The sequence below is a fragment of the Calonectris borealis genome, chromosome 2 (assembly GCF_964195595.1).
Source record: "Calonectris borealis chromosome 2, bCalBor7.hap1.2, whole genome shotgun sequence".
NCBI lineage: Eukaryota > Metazoa > Chordata > Aves > Procellariiformes > Procellariidae > Calonectris > Calonectris borealis.
In genome coordinates this window covers 171,030,037-171,048,440 of record NC_134313.1, presented here as the reverse complement: position 1 = coordinate 171,048,440, position 18,404 = coordinate 171,030,037, and the positions used below count along the sequence as shown (strand labels likewise).

At 76.0% G+C, this 18,404-nt stretch overlaps 1 protein-coding gene across 1 annotated transcript in view; it reads right to left on the bottom strand.

Annotated features, from left to right (window-relative positions):
• Positions 1-16,073, bottom strand: part of LOC142078427 (SCO-spondin-like) — a 34,059-nt gene extending 17,986 nt beyond the window's left edge. The window contains exons 1-47 of the mRNA XM_075140891.1: positions 15,994-16,073; positions 15,628-15,840; positions 15,415-15,497; positions 15,128-15,298; positions 14,838-15,049; positions 14,510-14,612; positions 14,235-14,393; positions 13,987-14,072; positions 13,755-13,877; positions 13,489-13,651; positions 13,090-13,330; positions 12,833-12,971; positions 12,601-12,727; positions 12,333-12,505; positions 11,994-12,215; positions 11,722-11,887; positions 10,612-10,864; positions 9,266-9,446; positions 8,917-9,011; positions 8,583-8,839; positions 8,376-8,510; positions 8,085-8,287; positions 7,845-7,972; positions 7,644-7,753; positions 7,246-7,395; positions 6,775-6,868; positions 6,260-6,660; positions 5,847-6,077; positions 5,591-5,764; positions 5,160-5,396; positions 4,871-4,993; positions 4,672-4,763; positions 4,346-4,571; positions 3,505-3,657; positions 3,230-3,370; positions 2,935-3,120; positions 2,700-2,850; positions 2,472-2,631; positions 2,323-2,377; positions 2,112-2,222; positions 1,806-2,033; positions 1,616-1,713; positions 1,320-1,461; positions 1,037-1,249; positions 765-930; positions 609-678; positions 476-533 (exon numbers count right to left, since the gene is read on the bottom strand). Coding sequence (XP_074996992.1) covers positions 476-533; positions 609-678; positions 765-930; positions 1,037-1,249; positions 1,320-1,461; positions 1,616-1,713; positions 1,806-2,033; positions 2,112-2,222; positions 2,323-2,377; positions 2,472-2,631; positions 2,700-2,850; positions 2,935-3,120; positions 3,230-3,370; positions 3,505-3,657; positions 4,346-4,571; positions 4,672-4,763; positions 4,871-4,993; positions 5,160-5,396; positions 5,591-5,764; positions 5,847-6,077; positions 6,260-6,660; positions 6,775-6,868; positions 7,246-7,395; positions 7,644-7,753; positions 7,845-7,972; positions 8,085-8,287; positions 8,376-8,510; positions 8,583-8,839; positions 8,917-9,011; positions 9,266-9,446; positions 10,612-10,864; positions 11,722-11,887; positions 11,994-12,215; positions 12,333-12,505; positions 12,601-12,727; positions 12,833-12,971; positions 13,090-13,330; positions 13,489-13,651; positions 13,755-13,877; positions 13,987-14,072; positions 14,235-14,393; positions 14,510-14,612; positions 14,838-15,049; positions 15,128-15,298; positions 15,415-15,497; positions 15,628-15,840; positions 15,994-16,073 — 7,483 coding nt within the window. The remainder of the gene's footprint in view (positions 1-475; positions 534-608; positions 679-764; positions 931-1,036; positions 1,250-1,319; positions 1,462-1,615; positions 1,714-1,805; positions 2,034-2,111; positions 2,223-2,322; positions 2,378-2,471; positions 2,632-2,699; positions 2,851-2,934; positions 3,121-3,229; positions 3,371-3,504; positions 3,658-4,345; positions 4,572-4,671; positions 4,764-4,870; positions 4,994-5,159; positions 5,397-5,590; positions 5,765-5,846; positions 6,078-6,259; positions 6,661-6,774; positions 6,869-7,245; positions 7,396-7,643; positions 7,754-7,844; positions 7,973-8,084; positions 8,288-8,375; positions 8,511-8,582; positions 8,840-8,916; positions 9,012-9,265; positions 9,447-10,611; positions 10,865-11,721; positions 11,888-11,993; positions 12,216-12,332; positions 12,506-12,600; positions 12,728-12,832; positions 12,972-13,089; positions 13,331-13,488; positions 13,652-13,754; positions 13,878-13,986; positions 14,073-14,234; positions 14,394-14,509; positions 14,613-14,837; positions 15,050-15,127; positions 15,299-15,414; positions 15,498-15,627; positions 15,841-15,993) is intronic.
• Positions 16,074-18,404: the final 2,331 nt, after the last annotated feature.

Genomic DNA, 18,404 nt, shown 5'->3' with positions numbered 1-18,404 from the left:
CCCCGGAGGGGCCGGTCCCCGTTGGCAGGGTGCCGGGGGGTGTCGGGGTGTCAGGGGGGCCCGGCAGCCCGGCGGGGGGGGCACGGCTCAGCTCCGGCTGCCCAGAGCCCCCCAGGCCGGCCGGGGCTGGCTCCGTGCCCGGCTCCGTGCCCCTCGGCACCGTGGGGCTGGGGGCTCCGGCTCGGGGGGGGGGCTCGGCCCCCGGCTGCCCTGTGTGGGGCAGGACCCGGCTGGGGGGGGCAGGAGGGTCCCCTGGCAGCCCCCACCCCCTGCACGCAGGGACGGGCTGCACCGGGGGGCGCAGCCGGGGGGGCCCCATGGCCCAGAGATGCCCCCAGCCCAGAGCCCCTCCACCCCCGAGACCCCCAAGCCCCGAGACCCCCCCCCTCCCAGAGACCCCCCAGCCCAGAGACCCCCAGCCCAGAGACCCCCCCAGCCCCCGCAGATCCTGCCCCCCCCACCCCACAGCAGGTACCTGGGGGGGTGGGCTCGGCACCTTCGGGGAGCAGCCGGGTGCCCGTCCCGGGGGACACCTGCACCGGGACAGAGAGGCGTCACCCACTGCCACCCCCTGTCCCCCCCACTGCCCCCCCGCCCCCCGGGCTCACCGCGGCCGGGGGCGCCGATGGCGGCTGGGCGGTCGGCACCAGGACACCGGCTGCCACGGGTGCCGCGGGGCTGGAAGAAGCCGAGCCGGCGGTTAGGGGTCACCCACCCCAACCCCCCCGGCCCCCGCGGGACCCCCACCCTGCCGGCACCGGTACCTGGCGCTGCCGGGGGTCTCGCAGCCGGCCTCGTCGGTGCCGTCGGGGCAGTCGGCGACGCCGTCGCACCTCCGGGATGCCGGGAGGCAGCCGCCGGAGCCCGGGCAGGCGAAGCGGGACGGGGGGCATGGCCCGGGCACCAGGGGGGTCACCGGGGGGGCCAGCCCTGTGCGGGGCGGGCAGCGTCATCGTCGAGGGCAGCCCCCCACCGTGCCAGGCCCCCACCGTACCGAGGACACCCCCCGGCAGCACCGCGCCCCCGCCCCGCTCACCGCAGGGCAGCTCGTCGGAGAGGTCCCCACAGTCGTCGACGCCGTCGCACAGGGCGCCGCGGGGATCCCCGGGGACGCAGCCCCCGTTCCCGCACCGGAACTCCCCCGCGCCGCAGGGGCGCTGGCTCGGCGGCACCGGCATCGGCACCGGCACCACCGGCACCGGCACCACCGTCGCCGTCACCGTCACGGCCCCGAGCCGGGCAGGGGGCACTGCGGGGAGAGGGCAGTGGTGGGCAGGGAGCCCTGGGGGGGTGAGGGGGTCCCCCCCGGCCCCCCGTACCTGGGGGGCAGCCCAGCAGCTCGGCGCGCAGGACGATGCGGTTGTGGAAGTCCTGGGGGAGGATGCGGACGTGCCGCGCCTGCACCATGCGGCCCAGCAGCCGCACCGCCGGCGTGCCGGCGTCCCAGTTCCCCTGGAAGAGCTGGGGACAACGGGGGGGTGTGCAGGCAGGGAAGGGAACGAGCACCCACGAGCACCCGGTGCCGGCCCCCTGCACCCCCCAACGCCCACCCACGCCCACGGTCGCGCCCCGGCGCAGACGGCACCTTGGCCTCGGGCCGGCCGCCGGCGGTGACCTGGCGGTAGCGGTGCCAGCGGGCGCCGTCGGCGCTGAACTGCAGCAGGAAGGCGGTGACGAAGGCGTCGGAGGAGCCGGCTCCCTGCACCACCACCCCTGCCAGGGGACAGCGCGGCACGTGTCGGCACCGCCACCGCCGGCAACGCCCGGGGGTCCAGATGGGCGTTGCCCGGTGGACGGGCACCCACCGGTGATGTTGGTGGGCTCCAGCAGGTCCAGCTGCAGGAAGGGGGGGTCGGAGAGCAGCGCTGGGTAGGCGTCGTCCGGGGGGGCCCAGCCCTGCAGCTCCGGCCCGGCATCACCGGCGTTGCCGGCGTGCAGGCGGGCAGCGCGGGCAGGGGTCCCTGCCTGCTCCGAGGAGGCGGCGAAGCTGCGGTCCGGCAAGGCGGCGATGCCCAGCGGGCGGTAGCAGGGATCTGCCGGGATGGAGGGCAGGGGGTCGGGGGGGACGCAGACCCCCGGCGGCCCCGCGGTGAGGGGGGGGTCTCGCTTACCGCCGAGGGGAGGCAGCGGGAAGGTGAGGAGGGGGCTGCCGGGGGGCTCTGCCGGCGTGGTGGAGGGGGGCTCCGTCGTCAGCGCCGGGGGGACGGCCGTCCCGTTGTCACCTGCAGCCGGGACAGACACCGTACAGCCGCCATAGGGTGCCGGGGTAGCCCCCGCACCGGGGGGACCCCCCACCGCGGCACCCGCTCCCCCCCGACTCACCCGCCGGGGCGCAGTAACAGCAGGAGTCCCCGCGCCCCTCCACCAGCACCCAGCCCTGCAGGGGGTCACCGTCACCATCACCGTCACCGTCACCGGCAGGGAGGGTCCCCCCGTCCCCCCGGGGGTGCCCCAGCACCCCCAGCCCTCACCTGGGGGCAGCCGGCGGCGCGGCGGGGGCAGTAGGGCGAGCACCGGACGGCCAGGCTGGGCAGGCACTGGCAGACGCGGCAGGGACCCCCGCGCCAGCGCTCCCCGGGGGCACGGCGCCGGCCCTGCTGCTGGCACTGCCGGCACGGCGCCGTCTGGCACCTGCGGGAGAGGGGAGGTCGGCGGGGAGCCCACCTGCCCGCCCGCCGCCCCCGCGCCCGCCGCCTCACCTGCGGGCCTTGCGGTAGATGCCGCGGCAGTGCCGGCCGCCGCCGCGCCGGCTGGGGTTGGTGGGGCTGCGGAAGGACCACTGGACGCTCTGGGTGCCGCAGGGCCCCGGGCACTCGCCCCACGCCGACCACGCCGACCAGCCGCAGTGCACTGCCGGCACGGGGGGCACCGGGTCAGCGGGGGGCCCGGCATCCCCTGCCCGCCGTCGCGGTGCCGCCGCGTGCCGGGACCCACCGGTGCAGTCGGGGTTTTGGCGGCAGCGCCGCAGTTGCCCGTCCAGGCAGGTGCAGAGGCGGCAGTTCACCTTCACCGGCTGCCCCGGCCGGTACCGCAGCCCCCCGGCCTGGCAGGGGCACTCCCGCGGGCGCACGCACCGGCCGCCGCCGGCATCCAGCACCAGCCCCGCCGCGCACCAGCACCCTGCCGGGCGGGCGGGTCGGTGGGTGCGCCGTGGCCGGTCCCTCGCCCACCCCAAGGCAGGGGGGTCCCCCGGGGTCTCCGCAGCCCCCCTGTTCCCCCCCCACCTCACCTGGGGTGCAGGGCCGGTCCTGCCGGCAGTCGGTGCCGGCGGCAAGGTCGGCGCAGGACGCGGGGCAGGGGGCGCAGGGCCGGGGCCGCAGCCCCCCCGGGCAGGCCGAGGCGTTGGGGCAGCCCCCCGGCTCGCAGGCGCCTGGGGAGGGAGGAGCGGGGTCAGCCCCCCCGCAGTCCCCCTGCCCCACGGAGCCCCCCGTCCCCTGGACCCCCCCCGCCCCACAGAGCCCACCCAACCCGTGGAGCCCCCCGCCCCGCCCCGCCGGCACCCACCCATTTCGAGGGTGGCGGGGGACGCGCCGGGCAGCTCGGCGCAGTGGCGGCCGCCGTTCTGGGGGGGCCGGCAGTCCCGCTGCCGCAGCCGCAGCCCGCCGCAGCCCCCCGTGCAGTTGGACCAGGTCGCCCACTCGCTCCAGGCGCCGTCCACTGTGGGCGAGGGGGGGGCGTGAGGGTGGGCAGCCCCTGCCCCCCCAGCCAAGGGACACCCCAAACCCCCCGGCAGCCCCACCCCTGGGAACCCCCGAACCCCCCAGGCAGCCTCAGCCACAGGAACCCCCAAATCACCCCAGCCACAGAACCCCCCGACCCCCTGGGCAGCCCCTCGGGGTGATCTAGGGGAGGATTGGGGTGCTCTAAAGAGGCGTCTGGGTTCTCCAGGGGATATGGGGGTCCTAGAGGGGGGGATTGGGGTGGCCTGGGGGGGACTGGGGTGTCCCAAAGGGGATTGGGGTGATCTAGGGGGGTATCAGGATGCTATAGGGGAGTATTGGGGTGTCCCTGGGGGTCATTGGGAACCCCCACGGGAACCCCCAAGCCCCCCAGGCACCTCAGGCACGGGAACCCCCGACCCCTTGGACTGCCCTGGCCATAGGAACCCCTAAATCCCTGGGGAAGCCGCAGCCACAGGGGCCCCCAAATCTCCCGACCACGGGAACCCCCATGGGAACCCCCAAACCCCCTGGGCAGCCTCGGCCGTGGGAACCCCCAAACCCCCCAGGCAGCTGCAGCCACAGGGACCCCCAAACCCCCCCAACCGTGGGGTCCCCCTGGTCCCCCGGGGCAGCCCCGGCGGGGGGACCCCCCGCGCCCCCGTCCCTGCGGCAGCGCCGCTCACCGGGGCAGGCGATGCTGAAGCACTGCCGCTCCTCCGCGGCCTGGCCGCGGCACCGGTGCAGCACGCCGGGTCGGTGCTGGTGGCAGCCCCGCGCGCGCCGCTGCGCGCCGGTGCCGCAGGAGCGGGTGCAGGCGCCCCAGGGCCCCCAGGGCCCCCAGACCCCGCAGTCCTGCTCGTCGCGGGGCGGCCCCCCCCCGGCCCCGCAGTCCGGCACGCCGTCGCACACCTGCGGCACCGGGGCGATGCTGAGCCGGGGCGGGGGGGCAGCGCCGCAGGGTCCCTGCGGCAGCACCGGGAAGGGCGGGGGTCCCCCGTGCCCCCCATACCTGCTGGAAGGCGACGCACTCGCCCCCCCCGCAGGCGTATTCGGCGCAGGGACCCCCCGTCCGGTTGCTCCCGCCGGCGGGGACGCGGCTCTCTGCGGAGGGGACGCGGGGCGGCCATGGCGGGGTGGCCGCCCCCAGCCGCGACCCCCCCGGCGCTGCCTGGCCGCAACCCCCCCTCCCGTCCCGGGGAGCCCCTCACCGCAGGCCAGCTCGTCCTCGCCGCGGGGACAGTCGGTGGCACCGTCGCAGACCCTCGACACGTTGAGGCAGACGCCGTCGTCACAGGCGAAGTGCCCCGGGCACGGCGGGATGGCGGTGGAGCCTGCGCCGGGGCCAGGGCGCTGTCAGGCGCGGTGCCGCGGGGGACCCCCGAGAGCATCCCACCGCACCGGCTGCCACCGGGCAGGGGGACACTGCGGGGACCCCCCAGAGCACCCCACCGCGTCGGTGGGGAGGGGGACGTCGGGGGGACCCCCGCCGCGTCTCACCACAGTGGTCGGCGCTCTCGTCGGAGCGGTCGCGGCAGTGGGGGACGCCGTCGCAGAGGTGGCCGTAGGGGACGCAGTCGGTGCCGTGGGCGCAGGGGAAGTGGCTGGGCTCGCAGCCGCCGGCGCAGCCCAGCTCGTCGCTGCCGTCGTGGCAGTCGGCCTCGCCGTCGCAGAGCCAGCCCCGCGGCACGCACTCCCCGCTCCCGCAGGCGAAGGCGTAGGGGCCGCACGCCGGCGCTGGGGGCGGCGGGTCACCGCGGGGTGCCCGGCCCGGTGATCCCCATCGCACCCCCATCCCCACCGGGTGCCATCCCGGCACAGAGCACGGTGTTCCCGGCAAGCCCCCCCCATGCCGGCGCCGGGGCTGTGGGGCAGGGCAGCGGGGAGCCGTGCGGGGGGTCCGGCTGCCCCACGGCACCGCCGCCCCTCACCTGCCGAGCCGTTGGTGGGTGTGGTGGGTGCGGCAGCGGGCAGTGCCACCGCGCACCCCGCCGGGCTCTCGTCCCAGCCGTCCCGGCAGTCGTGGACGCCATCGCAGACCGTGGCCTCGCCGATGCAGGAGCCGTCGGGGCAGGGGAGCTGCCCGGGCGCGCAGGTTGCCCGGTCTGGGGGAGGGGACGGTCCCATGGGGCGATGCCGCCGCGGGCAGGGGGTCCCGGCGGGGGGCTCAGCCCCGCGGCCCCTCACCTGGGCAGAAAGCCTCGTCGGTGCCGTTGGCGCAATTGCGGTTGCCGTCGCAGACAGCGGCCGGGGGCAGGCACCGGGCGTCGGGGCACTGGAAGTGGCCGGGGGGGCAGACGCAGCCACGCTCATCGCTGAAGTCGCCGCAGTCGTCGCGGCCGTCGCAGCGGTGCGGGTACGGCACGCACCGGCCCACCGCGCAGCGGAACTCGCCCGCCTCGCAGCTCGGGCTGCAGCCTGCGGCGGTGGCGGTCAGGGACCCCCGCCGTGGGACACAGACCCCCAGGGACGGGGGGCTCAGACCCCGTCGCCGTGGGGCACAGCCCATTCCTGCACCCCGCTGCTCTGGGACCCCCACAACGCCCCCCCCTCCCCGGGACCCCCGGGCGCAGCCGCGGGGCGGCCGTGGGGCCACTCGCCTGCCTCATCCGAGTCGTCGGCGAAGCCGCAGTCCAGCTCCCCGTCGCAGACGCGCTCCGGGGGGAGGCAGCGGCCGCTGGCGCAGCTGAATTCAGGGGGGGTGCAGGTGGTGGGGGGGCAGCCGCTCTCGTCGGAGCCGTCGGGGCAGTCGGGGACGCCGTCGCAGCGGGCGCCCCAGGCCAGGCACTGCCCGCCGGCGCAGCGGGGCTGGTGCGGGGCGCAGCGCGGGGCGCAGACCTCGTCGGAGCCGTCCCCGCAGTCCTCCTCGTTGTCGCAGACCCAGGCGCCCGGCACGCAGCGCCCGTCGGCGCGGCAGGCGAACTCCCACTCGGCGCAACGCGGCTCGGCCAGGCAGGGCTCCGGCGAGGACGGGCATTGCCACCGACCCGCCGCGCACGTGCTGCGGGGACGGTGACGGCTCAGCCCCGGGGTGCTCCCCGCCGTCCCGGTGTCGTCGTCCCGGCAGGGTGGGACACGGCTGCACCGGCCCGGTGCCGGCCAGGCGGGGACTCACCAGTTCTTGCAGCCCTGCTGCACCGCGGCGCCGGCCGGGAAGGCGAAGCCGTCCCAGAAACACGGGCACTCGGCAGGCTCGACGCAGCTGCCCTCTGCGGCGGGGAGGGGAGGAGGCGCCGGGCTGCGGTGACCACGGGGCCCCCGCCAGCCCCACGCTGGCCCCACGCCGGCCCCACGCCAGCCCCACATCATCCCCCATGCCAGCCCCCCACTGTCCCCCCGCCAGCCCCACACCAGCCCCACACCAGCCCCACGCTGGCCCCACGCTGGCCCCACGCCGGCCCCACACCAGCCCCACGCTGGCCCCACGCTGGCCCCACGCCGACCCCACACCAGCCCCACGTCAGCCCCACATCATCCCCCATGCCAGCCCCCCACTGTCCCCCCGCCAGCCCCCCGCCGGCCCCACACCAGCCCCCCGCCGGCCCCACACCAGCCCCCCGCCGGCCCCCGCCGTCGCCGCGCTCACCGTGCAGGACCCTCCCCGGGGGGCAGAAGCAGCCCTCCAGGCAGGGCAGGCCCCGGCAGTGCTCGGGGGGCTCCCGGCCGAGGCTGCGGCAGGTGGGGGGGCAGGGGGGGCCGCAGGCGCTGTACTGCAGCCCCCGCTCGCACTGCAGGGCTGGAGACGGGGGGTCGGGCAGGGCAGGGACCCCCCTGCCCCGCAGCCGCCTGGTCCCGCTCCCTCCCCGCGGCCCCGCGGGGGGCTCCTGCCCCCCCGATCCCAGCCCCCCCGGCCCCATCACTCGTCTGGATCAGCCACGGGGCCGGACCCGGCCCCCAGCACCGCCCGGGGGGGCACGGCACAGTCCCCAGCCCGGACCCCCTGGGGACCCCTGGCCTCAACCGGGGCCGGGGCCGGTGACTCACGGCACAGCTCCTGGCTCCTCCATCGGATGTGGACGCCGCGCCGGCCGCACTCCTCGGCGTAGGCGGCGATGGCCGTGCACAGGCACTCGCAGTCCCCGCCGGTGTCGCAGCTGCCGGCAGAGCGCGGCGGGTGGGCGCCGGGTTTGGTGGGATGGGGGTGGCGGGACCCCCCTCCCCGCCCGCGGCCGGCCCCGCGCTTACCCGCAGGCGTCGAAGACGCACCAGTCGTAGAAGCGCTGGCACGGCACCGCGTCGTGGCACGGCGCGAAGAGCCGCTGCCGGAGGACGCCGCAGCGCCTGCGGGCCCACGTCGCCCGGTGGGGGCTCTCCTGGGGGGGCCGGCACCGCCGCCATCAGACGCCGGGCGTCGCGGCTGCCCCCCACCTGCCTCCCGCCCCCGTCCCCGCGCAGACGGCCCCGGTTCCCCAAGCCCGTCCGTACGGTGCAGGGGTGCCGCACGTCGGCGCTGTCGACCTCGGGGCAGAGCAGGCTGAGGCGCCAGGAGTTGCCGAAGAGGTGGGCGGTGGGCTCCAGCACCCCTTGCCGGCTGGCGAAATCGTTCTCGGCGTCGCCGTCGAAGTTGCCGCAGAGCCCGGCCACGCGGCCCCGGTGCTGCGGCTCCAGCCGGACGTACACCCGCGTGCCTGGGACGGCACGGCACGGCGCTCGGCACCGGTGGCCCCCGCGGCACGGCTGGCCCGGGGACCCCCCCGACCCCCCGGCGGGTCTCACCTCCATCCCAGAGCACCGCCAGCCCCAGGCGGGAGAGGAGGAGGAGGAAGAGGCCGGCGCGCTCCAGCGTCAGCCCGGTGCCGCTGTAGACTTTGGGGGGTCGGACCGAGACCCCGTTCACCGTCACGTCCCTCCCTGCCGGGACAGGGCGGGCTGTCAGGGGCGAGCCCCGGCACGTCCCCCGTCCCCGCGCCCCCGTCCCCTCACCCCGCAGCATGTGCACCACCGTGTTGCCCATCACCACCACCACCGATTTGGTGCAGGTGATGCCGCTGGTGCCGCAGGGGACGTTCTCGGCGGTGACGGCGAAGAGGCCGGCGGTCTCGCGCGCCAGCAGGTACTCGCAGTCCCCCGGGAAGGAGAAGGCTCGCCCGTCGAAGGTGACGTAGTGGGGGTCCCCTGTGGCCACGCAGGTCCCCGCGCACTCCTCCCGGCCGCAATGCCAGCGCTGCCGCCGGCACACGCTGCGGGGGACGGAGCTGAGCGCCAGCGCGGCCGCGGCACCCCCAGCGTCGCCGGGGGGGGCCGGGGGGGGTCTCACCAGGTGTTGCAGTCCCGGACGATGGTGTCGTTGGGCCGGTACAACCGCCCGCCGTGGTGGCAGGGACACTCCTCGGGGGACACGCAGCGCCCGTCCTGCCAGCGCGGGACCCCCCGGTGAGCCGGGGCTGGGGGGCAGTGGGGGCTGCCGGACCCCCCAGCGCACGGGGGGCTCTGGGCAGGCACTGGCAGAGGGGCTGGGACCCCCCAGTACCCCTCACCTGCCCCCCACAGCCCACGTCCCTGATGCCCCAAGTCCCCTGGACCCCCGGCCCCTGGTGCCCCACGTCCTGGCTACCCCACTCCCCAATTTTCCCAGCCCCCCAGGAGTCCCCCCGGGAGTCACCCACCAGGAAGAGGGTGCCGGGGGGGCAGACGCAGCCGTCGGCGATGCCGGCGCAGGTGCCGTTGGGCTCGGCGCTGTCGCAGCGGCGCAGGCAGGACCCCGGGGCGTGAACCAGCCCCCCGGGGCAGAGGGCGGCCACGGGGCAGGGGGCTTCAGCGCAGCGCCAGGACCCGCCGGCACAGACGCTGCGGGGAGGGGAACGGTGAGGGCAGCCCCCCAGCACCCCCCGGCCCGGGGAGTCCCCTGCCCAGCCAGCCCCACTCTGAGGTCCCCACATCCCATCCCCATCCCATCCCCATCCCATCCCATCCCCATCCCATCCCCATCCCCTCCCATCCTCATCCCATCCCATCCCCATCCCCATCCCATCCCCATCCCATCCCCATCCCATCCCATCCTCATCCCATCCCATCCCCATCCCATCCCATCCCCATCCCATCCCCATCCCCTCCCATCCTCATCCCATCCCATCCCCATCCCCATCCCATCCCCATCCCATCCCATCCCCATCCCATCCCCATCTCATCCTCATCCCATCCCATCCCATCCCCATCCCATCCTCATCCCATCCACATCCCATCCTCATCCCATCCCATCCCCATCCCATCCCCATCCCATCCCATCCCCATCCCATCCTCATCCCATCCCCTCCTCATCCCATCCCATCTCATCCCATCCCATCCCATCCCCATCCCCATCCTATCCCATCCCATTCCGATCACTATTCCATCCCTATCCCATCCCATCCCATCCCATCCCCATCCCCATCCTATCCCATCCCATTCCGATCACTATTCCATCCCTATCCCATCCCATCCCCATCCCATCCCATCCCATCCTCATCCCATCCCCATCCTATCCCACCCATTCCCATCACTATTCTATCCCTATGCCATCCCATTCCATCCCATCCCCATCCCATCCCCATCCCATCCCATCCCCTCCCCATCCCATCCCCATCCCATCCCCTCCCCATCCCATCCCATCCCATCCCATCCCATCCCATCCCATCCCGTCCCCCACGAAGCCCCCTCGCCAGGAGAGATGCCCTGGGCTCTCCGGGGTCCACGCCACCGCCCCGGGGCTGGGTCCCCCCCCACCGCGCCGGGGGAGCCGGGGCCGGGCTCTTCGTCGATGGCACCGGCGCCGCGTGGCAGGGACGTTCAATGAAAGCCACCTATCCCGCGGTGCCGTCCCAAACGGGCCGTAGGGGGATTTCATCAGACGTCACCCGCCACCGCCACGTCCCGCGGCACCGGAGCGGCGTCCCCGGTCCTGCCCGGCCCCCGCCGCCCCCGCGGCCCCCGCCCCGTCCCTGCCGCCCCCCCGGGCCCCGGCTGGGCCACGCACCAGGGGTTGCAGCCCCGGCGGATCTGGCTGCCGGGAGGGTAGAGCTGGGTGCCGTGGCGGCAGGGGCAGGCGGCCGGCGGGACGCACTGCCCGCCCTCGGCCAGCACCAGCCCGGCGGGGCAGCTGCAGCCGGGGACGCAGAGCCCGTCCAGGTCGGGGCAGGAGCCGGCCCCGTCCAGGCGCAGGTCGGCGCAGGTCCGGCCGCAGGGACGGCCGCAGTCCAGGTACAGCTGCCCCCCGCTGCACGGCACGCCTGCGGGGACGGACACGGGGACGTCACCGACAGCGACAGCGACAGCGGCAGTGGCAGCCCTGCCCTGCCCTGCCCTGCCCTGCCCTGCCCTGCCCTGCCCGCTGCCTGCACCCCCAGCACCCGCCTGCCCCGCTGGTCCCTGGCATGTGGTGGCAGCATCCCCATCCCATCCCATCCCGATCCCATCCCATCCCATCCCATCCCCATCCCCATCCCATCCCCATCCCATCCCATCCCATCCCCATCCCATCCCCATCCCATCCCCATCCCCATCCCATCCCATCCCCATCCCATCCCATCCCATCCCCATCCCCATCCCATCCCATCTCCTCCCTATTCCCATCCCATCCCATCCCCATCCCATCCCATCCCATCCCCATCCCCATCCCCATCCCCATCCCATCCCATCCCCATCCCATCCCATCTCCTCCCTATTCCCATCCCATCCCATCCCCATCCCATCCCATCCCATCCCCATCCCCATCCCCATCCCCATCCCATCCCATCCCATCTCCTCCCTATTCCCATCCCCATCCCATCCCATCCCATCCCATCCCATCCCATCCCATCCCCATCCCCATCCCCATCCCCATCCCCATCCCATCCCATCCCATCTCCTCCCTATTCCCATCCCCATCCCATCCCATCCCATCCCATCCCCATCCCCATCCCATCCCATCCCATCCCATCCCATCCCCATCCCCATCCCATCCCATCCCCATCCCCATCCCATCCCATCCCATCTCCTCCCTATTCCCATCCCATCCCATCCCATCCCATCTCCTCCCTATTCCCATCCCCATCCCATCCCATCCCATCTCCCCTCTATTCCCCCCCACCCCCCCGCCCCCCCTCACCGCAGAGGCTCTGGTTCCTCCAGGACACGGCAGCCCCCTCCCCGCCGCACCGCCGGGCGTAGGCAGCCAGCGCGGGGCAGAGGCAGCGCCGCCCGCCCCGGCAGGCGCAGGCGTCCTGCAGGCAGAGCCGGAGGAAGGGCCCCGGCTCCACGACCTGGTGGCACGGCTGGGGGCGGGAGGGACACGTCGGGCCGCGGCGCCGGCACCCAGCGGCACCGCGCACCGGGCACCGGGCGCGCCGCTGCCCAGCCGGGACGGGGGCCGTTGGGCACCTGGAAGGCCGGGCCGTGCAGGACGGCGCAGGCGGCCTCGGCGAGCTCCCGCCGCCCGGCGAAGGCGTCGCAGGGCTCGAGGGGGAGGGGGCCGAGCGCGGGGCAGTCGCCAGACGCCTGGTACTTGTTGGCGAAGGCGGTGACGCCGGTCTCCACGTCACCCACCGGCGTGGTGAACTCGTCCTGCTGGTTCCAGTTGTAGGTGCCGCAGAGTCCCCGCACCTGCCGCGGCGGGACGCGGCTCAGGACGGTGCCGGGATGCATCCCGACGGATCCCAGCTTGGCTCTACCACCGGGCACCGCCGCCGCGGCGCGGCACAGCCGGGAGCCGGGGCTCACCTTGTCGGCGAAGGCGGGCTGGAGGGTGATGTACGCGGCGGGGGTCTCCAGCCCCCAGAGGACGTGGGCCCCGAAGGTCTGGAGCAGCAGGAAGGAGGAGGACGCCCGGCGGACGCTCAGCTCGGCGCCGGCGAAGGGCAGCGTCACCTCCCGCCCGTCCACCGTCACCTCGCCTGCGCCGGGAGAGCGGGGGCACGTCAGGGCACGGCCACCGGGCTGGCACCCACCGCCACCCCGCCGGGGCGCGGGGACGGTCCCCGCGGGTCACCTGTGCCGCGGAGGCGGGCGGTGGTCCGGCGGGCGCTGACGGAGAGGGACCGGAGGCAGCCGAGGGGCCGGCGGCCATCGCAAGGCTCGTGCTCGGCCGTGATCAGCAGCTGCCCCTCCACGAAGTCCTGGGGGGGCAGGAACCCCACTGACCCCCCGCGCCGGCATCCCCCGGGGCAGAGCCCCCCAGGGCAGGTCCCCACCGCCCCGGCCACCGCGGCGGCCGCCCTCACCTGCACCAGGGTGTAGGCGCAGGCGCCCAGGAAGGAGAAGCGCTGGCGGTCGAAGGTGACGTAGTGGCGGCCCCCCAGCACCGCGCACTCCCCCGGGCACCGGTCCTGGCTGCAGAGCCAGCGCCCGCCCTGGCACGTGCTGCGGGCACAGGAGGGGACGCCGGGCTCAGCGGGGCGGGGGACGCCGCGGTCACCGCGCCTCCTGCCACACCCGGCACGGGGTGCGCCGGGCGTCGCGCCCATCCGGCGTTGCTCACCACCGGTTGCAGCGCTGGCGGATGCTCTGGCCCGGGGCGTAGCGCTGGCGGCGGTGGCTGCAGGGGCAGGCGCTCGGGGGGACGCAGAGCTCCCCGTCCTGGTACAGCCCCGGCGCACACTCGCAGCCGCCGGCGCAGTCCTCGCGGCACGGCCCCTCCTCGGCGCTGCCCACGGCCACGCAGCTGGCGGGGCAGGAGGAGACGCAGTCCGAGAACCGCTTCCCCGCGCCGCACCGCCGCTCTGCCGGGACAGACGCCGCGCTCGCTCAGCACCGGTGGGCTCAGCACCCACTGAGGGGTGCACCCACGAGCCTTTGGGGTGCTCGCCGCGGCGGGAGCAGCGGTTGGCAGGGGAGCAGCAGCGAAGGGCTCGGTGCCGGAGCCCCCCCGGGTCCCTACCGCAGAAGCCCGGCCGGCGCCAGTCGATGTAGGTTTGGTGCCGGGCGCAGTCCCGCGCGTAGGCGGCGAAGGTGTCGCAGACGGCGGGGGGCGGCGAGGGCCCGGCGTCCCCCTCCCGGCACAGCACCTCCAGGCACGCCGCGTAAAAGCCGCTGGGGTCGACCTGGCGCAGGGGCGGCGGGTGAGGGCGGCGGGACCGGCACCCCCCAGGACTCCCCGGCACCCCCCGGCACCCCCGGCCCTCGCGGCGGCGGGCGCCTGCTCACCTCGCCGTGGCACTGGCGGAAGGGCTCGGCCAGCAGCTTCCCGCAGACGGCCTCGGCCGCCCGCCGCACCGCGTCGCCCGCCGCACAGCCGGGGCCGAGCTCCACCGCGTCCCTGCAGGCGGGCTGAGCCCGGGGGGGACCCTCAGAGCCGGGGCGACCCCCCCAGGGACCTCCAGCCGGATACGGGGGTCGGCAGCCCCGGCCCCCCCGGTGCCCGGCTCTGCCCTGGTACCTCCGAGCCAGCATCCGGGATCTTCCAGGAGTTGCCAAAGCTGGCGGCAAAGGGGGCCACGTCCCCCCCCGGCCGCAGGAAGTCATCTGGGGGCACAGGGAGGGCTGGGCAGGCGGGGGACGCAGCACATGGCCCCGGCACACGGCCCCGGCACACGGCCCCGGCTCGGCTGTGCCGGCGGTCACCGCGTCTCCCCCCGCTCCCCCAGCGCGGGGATGGCAGGGCCATCGCCCCGAGGTGACGCTTACCGGCAGGGTCGTCGTTGTAGGGGCCGCAGAGCCCCCGCGTGCCGCCCCGCAGCTCGGTGCCCACTGTCACGGTGACCGCCTGTCGTCCGTCCGAGGTCACCCGCACGCCCAGCCCGCTCGCCACGGCCACCCAGTCGCCCAGCCACGTGACGCTGACCCCTGCCGGCACCGCGCCGGGCGGCTCAGCATGGCACAGGGAGGGGGATGGGAGGGGATGGGGACCCAGGACCCCGGGGTCGGTGGCAGCGGGGGCCGGGGCATCCCGCCGCCCTCACCGTTGTGCAGGTACGGCTGTCCCTGCGGCACCGCCACGCCGTTCACCGAGACGTTTCGGCCCCAGGCCACCACCGTGTCCATCCCGAAGGTCATGTGCAGTGCCTGCGGCAGCGCGGCGTCAGCCGCGGTGTGTGCCAGGGCTGCCGGCACCTCCCCGGCTGCTGGCAGCCACAGACGCCCGGGGACGCCGCAGCCACGCCGGGGCACACCACGAAGCCGTGACGTGCCGTGGGGACAGACCGATACCCCCATTGCCCCCTGAGCTCCCGGGCCGGGCTCCTCCTCCCCCCCCCCACGAACACCCCCCACCACGGGGGCGGCCGGTACCCGGGGATTGCCGGCGGCGATGGAGACGGTCCAGGTGCCGTCGGTGGCGGCGGCCAGGCTGTAGGTGCACTCGCCGGAGAAGTGGAAGTGCGTCCCGTCGAAGGTGCGGTAGCGGGATCCGGCCCAGGCGAGGCAGCCGGCCGAGGGACCCCGGTGCCAGGCGGCCGCTCCCCGCAGGGACGCGGCAAGCGACGGCCGCGGGGACGCCTCTCCTGCGCCAGGGAGGCGACGCCGCTCGGCAAACGCCCCCGCGGGACCCCCCATGCCGCCCCCGGGACCCCCAGACCCACCGGCGAGGGGCAGGCGGGTGCAGGCCAGGCAGGGCGCGGCGGAGCTGTTCCTCCAGCTGTGCCCCCAGGGGTGCCGGCAGCACTCGGCCAGGCTCATGGCGGAGAGGTTGCGGCTGCCCGCGGTGTCCTGGCACTGCCACGTGCCGTAGCAGCGCCCCAGCGAGCCTTCGCCTGCGGCACAGGGACGCACCTCGTCTCCGCCGGTGAGCACCGGGCACCCCACCGGCTCGGCGATAGGCGCCGGGGACGGCACGGTGGTGCCACCGCGCCTCGATGCCCGCCCCTACCTTCGGTGCAGTGGAGCCCGCTCCAGCCCCGGCAGCAGGCGCGCACCGTGCGGTTCCACACCACCGGCCGCGTCTCCGGGGGCCTGTGGGACGGGGGGAGCCCCGGCGTCAGGGGGCCCGGGGGGTGCCTGGTGCGGGGATGGGGGTCCCCTCCTGACCCCCTGCCCCGGCGTCACCCCCGCGCCGTGCACCGCACGTCCCCCCGGCGCTCACCTGTAGATGTAGCAGAGGGGGGTGCTGGCGCCGGGCTGGGCGTCGCGGTGGGGCTCACCGCGGTCCCCGCCGTAGGCCTGGCGCATGCGGTCCCGGTCGATCCGCCAGCCCGCCAGGCTGTAGTGGTAGAGGCTGGCACAGGGCACCGCGTCCTCGCTCCGCGGCGTCACCTCCTCCTCCGCCATCACCTGCACCGTCCGCTCGCACCACCGCCTGCCACGGCACCGCGTCACCCGCGGCACCGGCACCCACCCCAGCACCCATCCCACCCTCCTAAACCAAGGCTGGAGCCGGCGTCCCCGCACCGTGCCGCATCCCGGCCACCGGCACGGGGACGCGGCGCAGCCCCCGGCACGGAGAACTCACCCGCTGGCCGCTTCCACCGCGGCCGCCCAGAGCAGCAGGGAGGCCAGGACCCAGCCGGGCACCCACAGCGCCCCGGCCATGCCGCACCGTCCCCTGGCCACGCCGCGCTGCACCGGCCACCTTGGCAGAGAAGGACCCGCGTTACCGGCGGCGCAGCCCCATGGCTACGTCCCCAGGGGCGTCCCCGGGGATGGGGAGTCCCCGCGGCACCTCCGGTGCCGCGGGGACTCCCCATCCCCGGGGACGCCTGGCACGTGCCACCCCGGCGGGGAGCGAGGCGTCGTGGCGGCGGCGATGGGGTCAGGGGGACCGTCTTACCCGGGACCCCCGCTCCGTCCCGGCTGGCTCCGGCACTGCCGCCGGTCGCCTCCGGGGCTGTGGGTTTTATGGGGTGGGATCGGCGGCTGGGGGCCATCTGTGGGGCCGGCGATTGGGCCCAGCTGCCGTTTGGGGGGGGGGAGCCCCCACCGGACCCCCCCATCGCCCCGTCTCCAGGGCAAAGCCCTCAGGACTGTGCCGGGGGGCCGGACCCGGAGCCCCCCACGTGGCTCGGCCCAGCGGGGCCACATCCTGCATCCGGCACCTCTGGGGATTAGGGATTAGGGCTCTGCCCCCCGCCCCCCCGGCACAGAGGAACCAGGATATGGCCCGGCCCTGCCCCCCAACACGGATGTGCCGTGACCCCCACGTCCGGGTCCCGCTCATCCCCCCCCAGGAATGCCCGAGGGGGCCCTGGGACCCTGGGAAAGGGACCCCCACACCCACCCTGCAGGGCCAGGGACACCCATGGCCCCCCCACCCGCTGCCACCCCCACCGCTGTGTCCCCCCGTGTCCCTGTCCTGTGTCCCCCCGCCTGCCCCCATCCCTATGGCCGTGTCCCCTCATGTCCCCCCGCCTCCAGCCCCACGGCCATGTCCCCCTGTGTCCCTGTGTCCCTGTCCCGTGTCACCCCCCGTGTCCCCCCCGCCTCGATCCCCATGGCCGTGTCCCCCGCCTGTGTCCCCTTCTCCCTGTCCTCTGTTCTCCTCCACCCCCACGGCCATGTCCCTCCATGTCCCTGTCCCGTGTCCCCCTGTGTCCCCGTGTCCCTGTCCCGTCTCCCCCCCCGTGTTCCCCTCACCTCCGCCCCCACGGACGTGTGCCCCCGTGTCCCTGTGTCCCTGCCCTGTGCCCCCGTGTCCCCACGTCCCCAGGCCGTGTCCGTGTCCCCGTCTCCCCGCGCCCCCTCTGGACCGAGCCGTGGGGGGGGCAGGACCCGGTTCCCGTGGGGGGCAGCTCAGTCTGGGGGGAGACGGGCACGGCACGGGCTCGGTACGGCACAAGGGGGGCGGAGGGTGGCACGGTGCCGTGGGCTGCCGGGAGATGTAGTCCCGGTGCCAGTGCCCAGTGTCCCAGTGCCCAGTGCTGGTGCCCAGTGTCCCAGTGCCGGTGCCCAGTGCCCGGTGCCAGTGCCCGGTGCCTGATGTCTCAGGGCCCAGTGCCAGTGCCAGTGCCCTGGTGTTCCAGTGCCCCAGTGCTGGTGCCTGGTGTCCTGGTGCCCAGTGTCCTGGTGCCAGTGCCAGTGCCCCGGTGTTCCAGTGCCCCGGTGCTGGTGCCTGGTGTCCCGGTGCCGGTGCCTGGTGCCAGTGCCCGGTGCCAGTGCCTGGTGCCCGATCTCCCAGGGCCCAGTGCCAGTGCCAGTGCCCCAGTGTCCCGGTGCCCCGGTGCTGGTGCCTGGTGTCCTGGTGCCCGGTGTCCCGGTGCCGGAGCCCCGGTGCCGATGCCCGGTGTCCCAGTGCCCAGTGTCCCAGTGTCCTGGTGCCAGTGCTTGGTGCTGGTGCCCGGTGACCCAGTGACTCGGTGTCCCGGTGCCAGTGCCCGTGCCCGTGCCCGGTGCCCCGGTGTCCCGGTGCCCGGTGTCCCCGTGCCAGTGCCCGTGCCCGGTGCCCCGGTGTCCCGGTGCCAGTGCCCGTGCCCGTGCCCGGTGCCCCGGTGCCCGGTGTCCCGGTGCCGCGCAGCGAGGCCCGGCGGGAGGGCCCGGCCCCGGTGGCGGCGGGGGGAGCGGGCGGGCCCGGGGGGGCGGGGGGACCGGCGGCCACCGCGGGTGAGGCGGGGCCCCGCGGCGGCGGCGGAGCAGGTAGGGGCGACGGGAGGAACGGCCCCCGCCCCGAGGCCACGGCGACGGGCGGGACCGGCACCGGCACCGGCACCGGGGGGGGACTGGGGGGGACAGAGACGGGGGGCGGGGGGGGGGGGGCAGGCAGGGCGGGGGGCGGCGGGCCGGGGGGGGCAGGAAGGGGGGGAGAACCGGGGGGGCGGGACAGGATGGCGGGAGGGGGGACCGGGAAGGGCGGAGCAGGGCGGGGACCGGAGGGACGGGGGGCCCGGGGGCCGTGGGGGGACAGAGGGACGGGGGGGGGGCGCAAGGGGC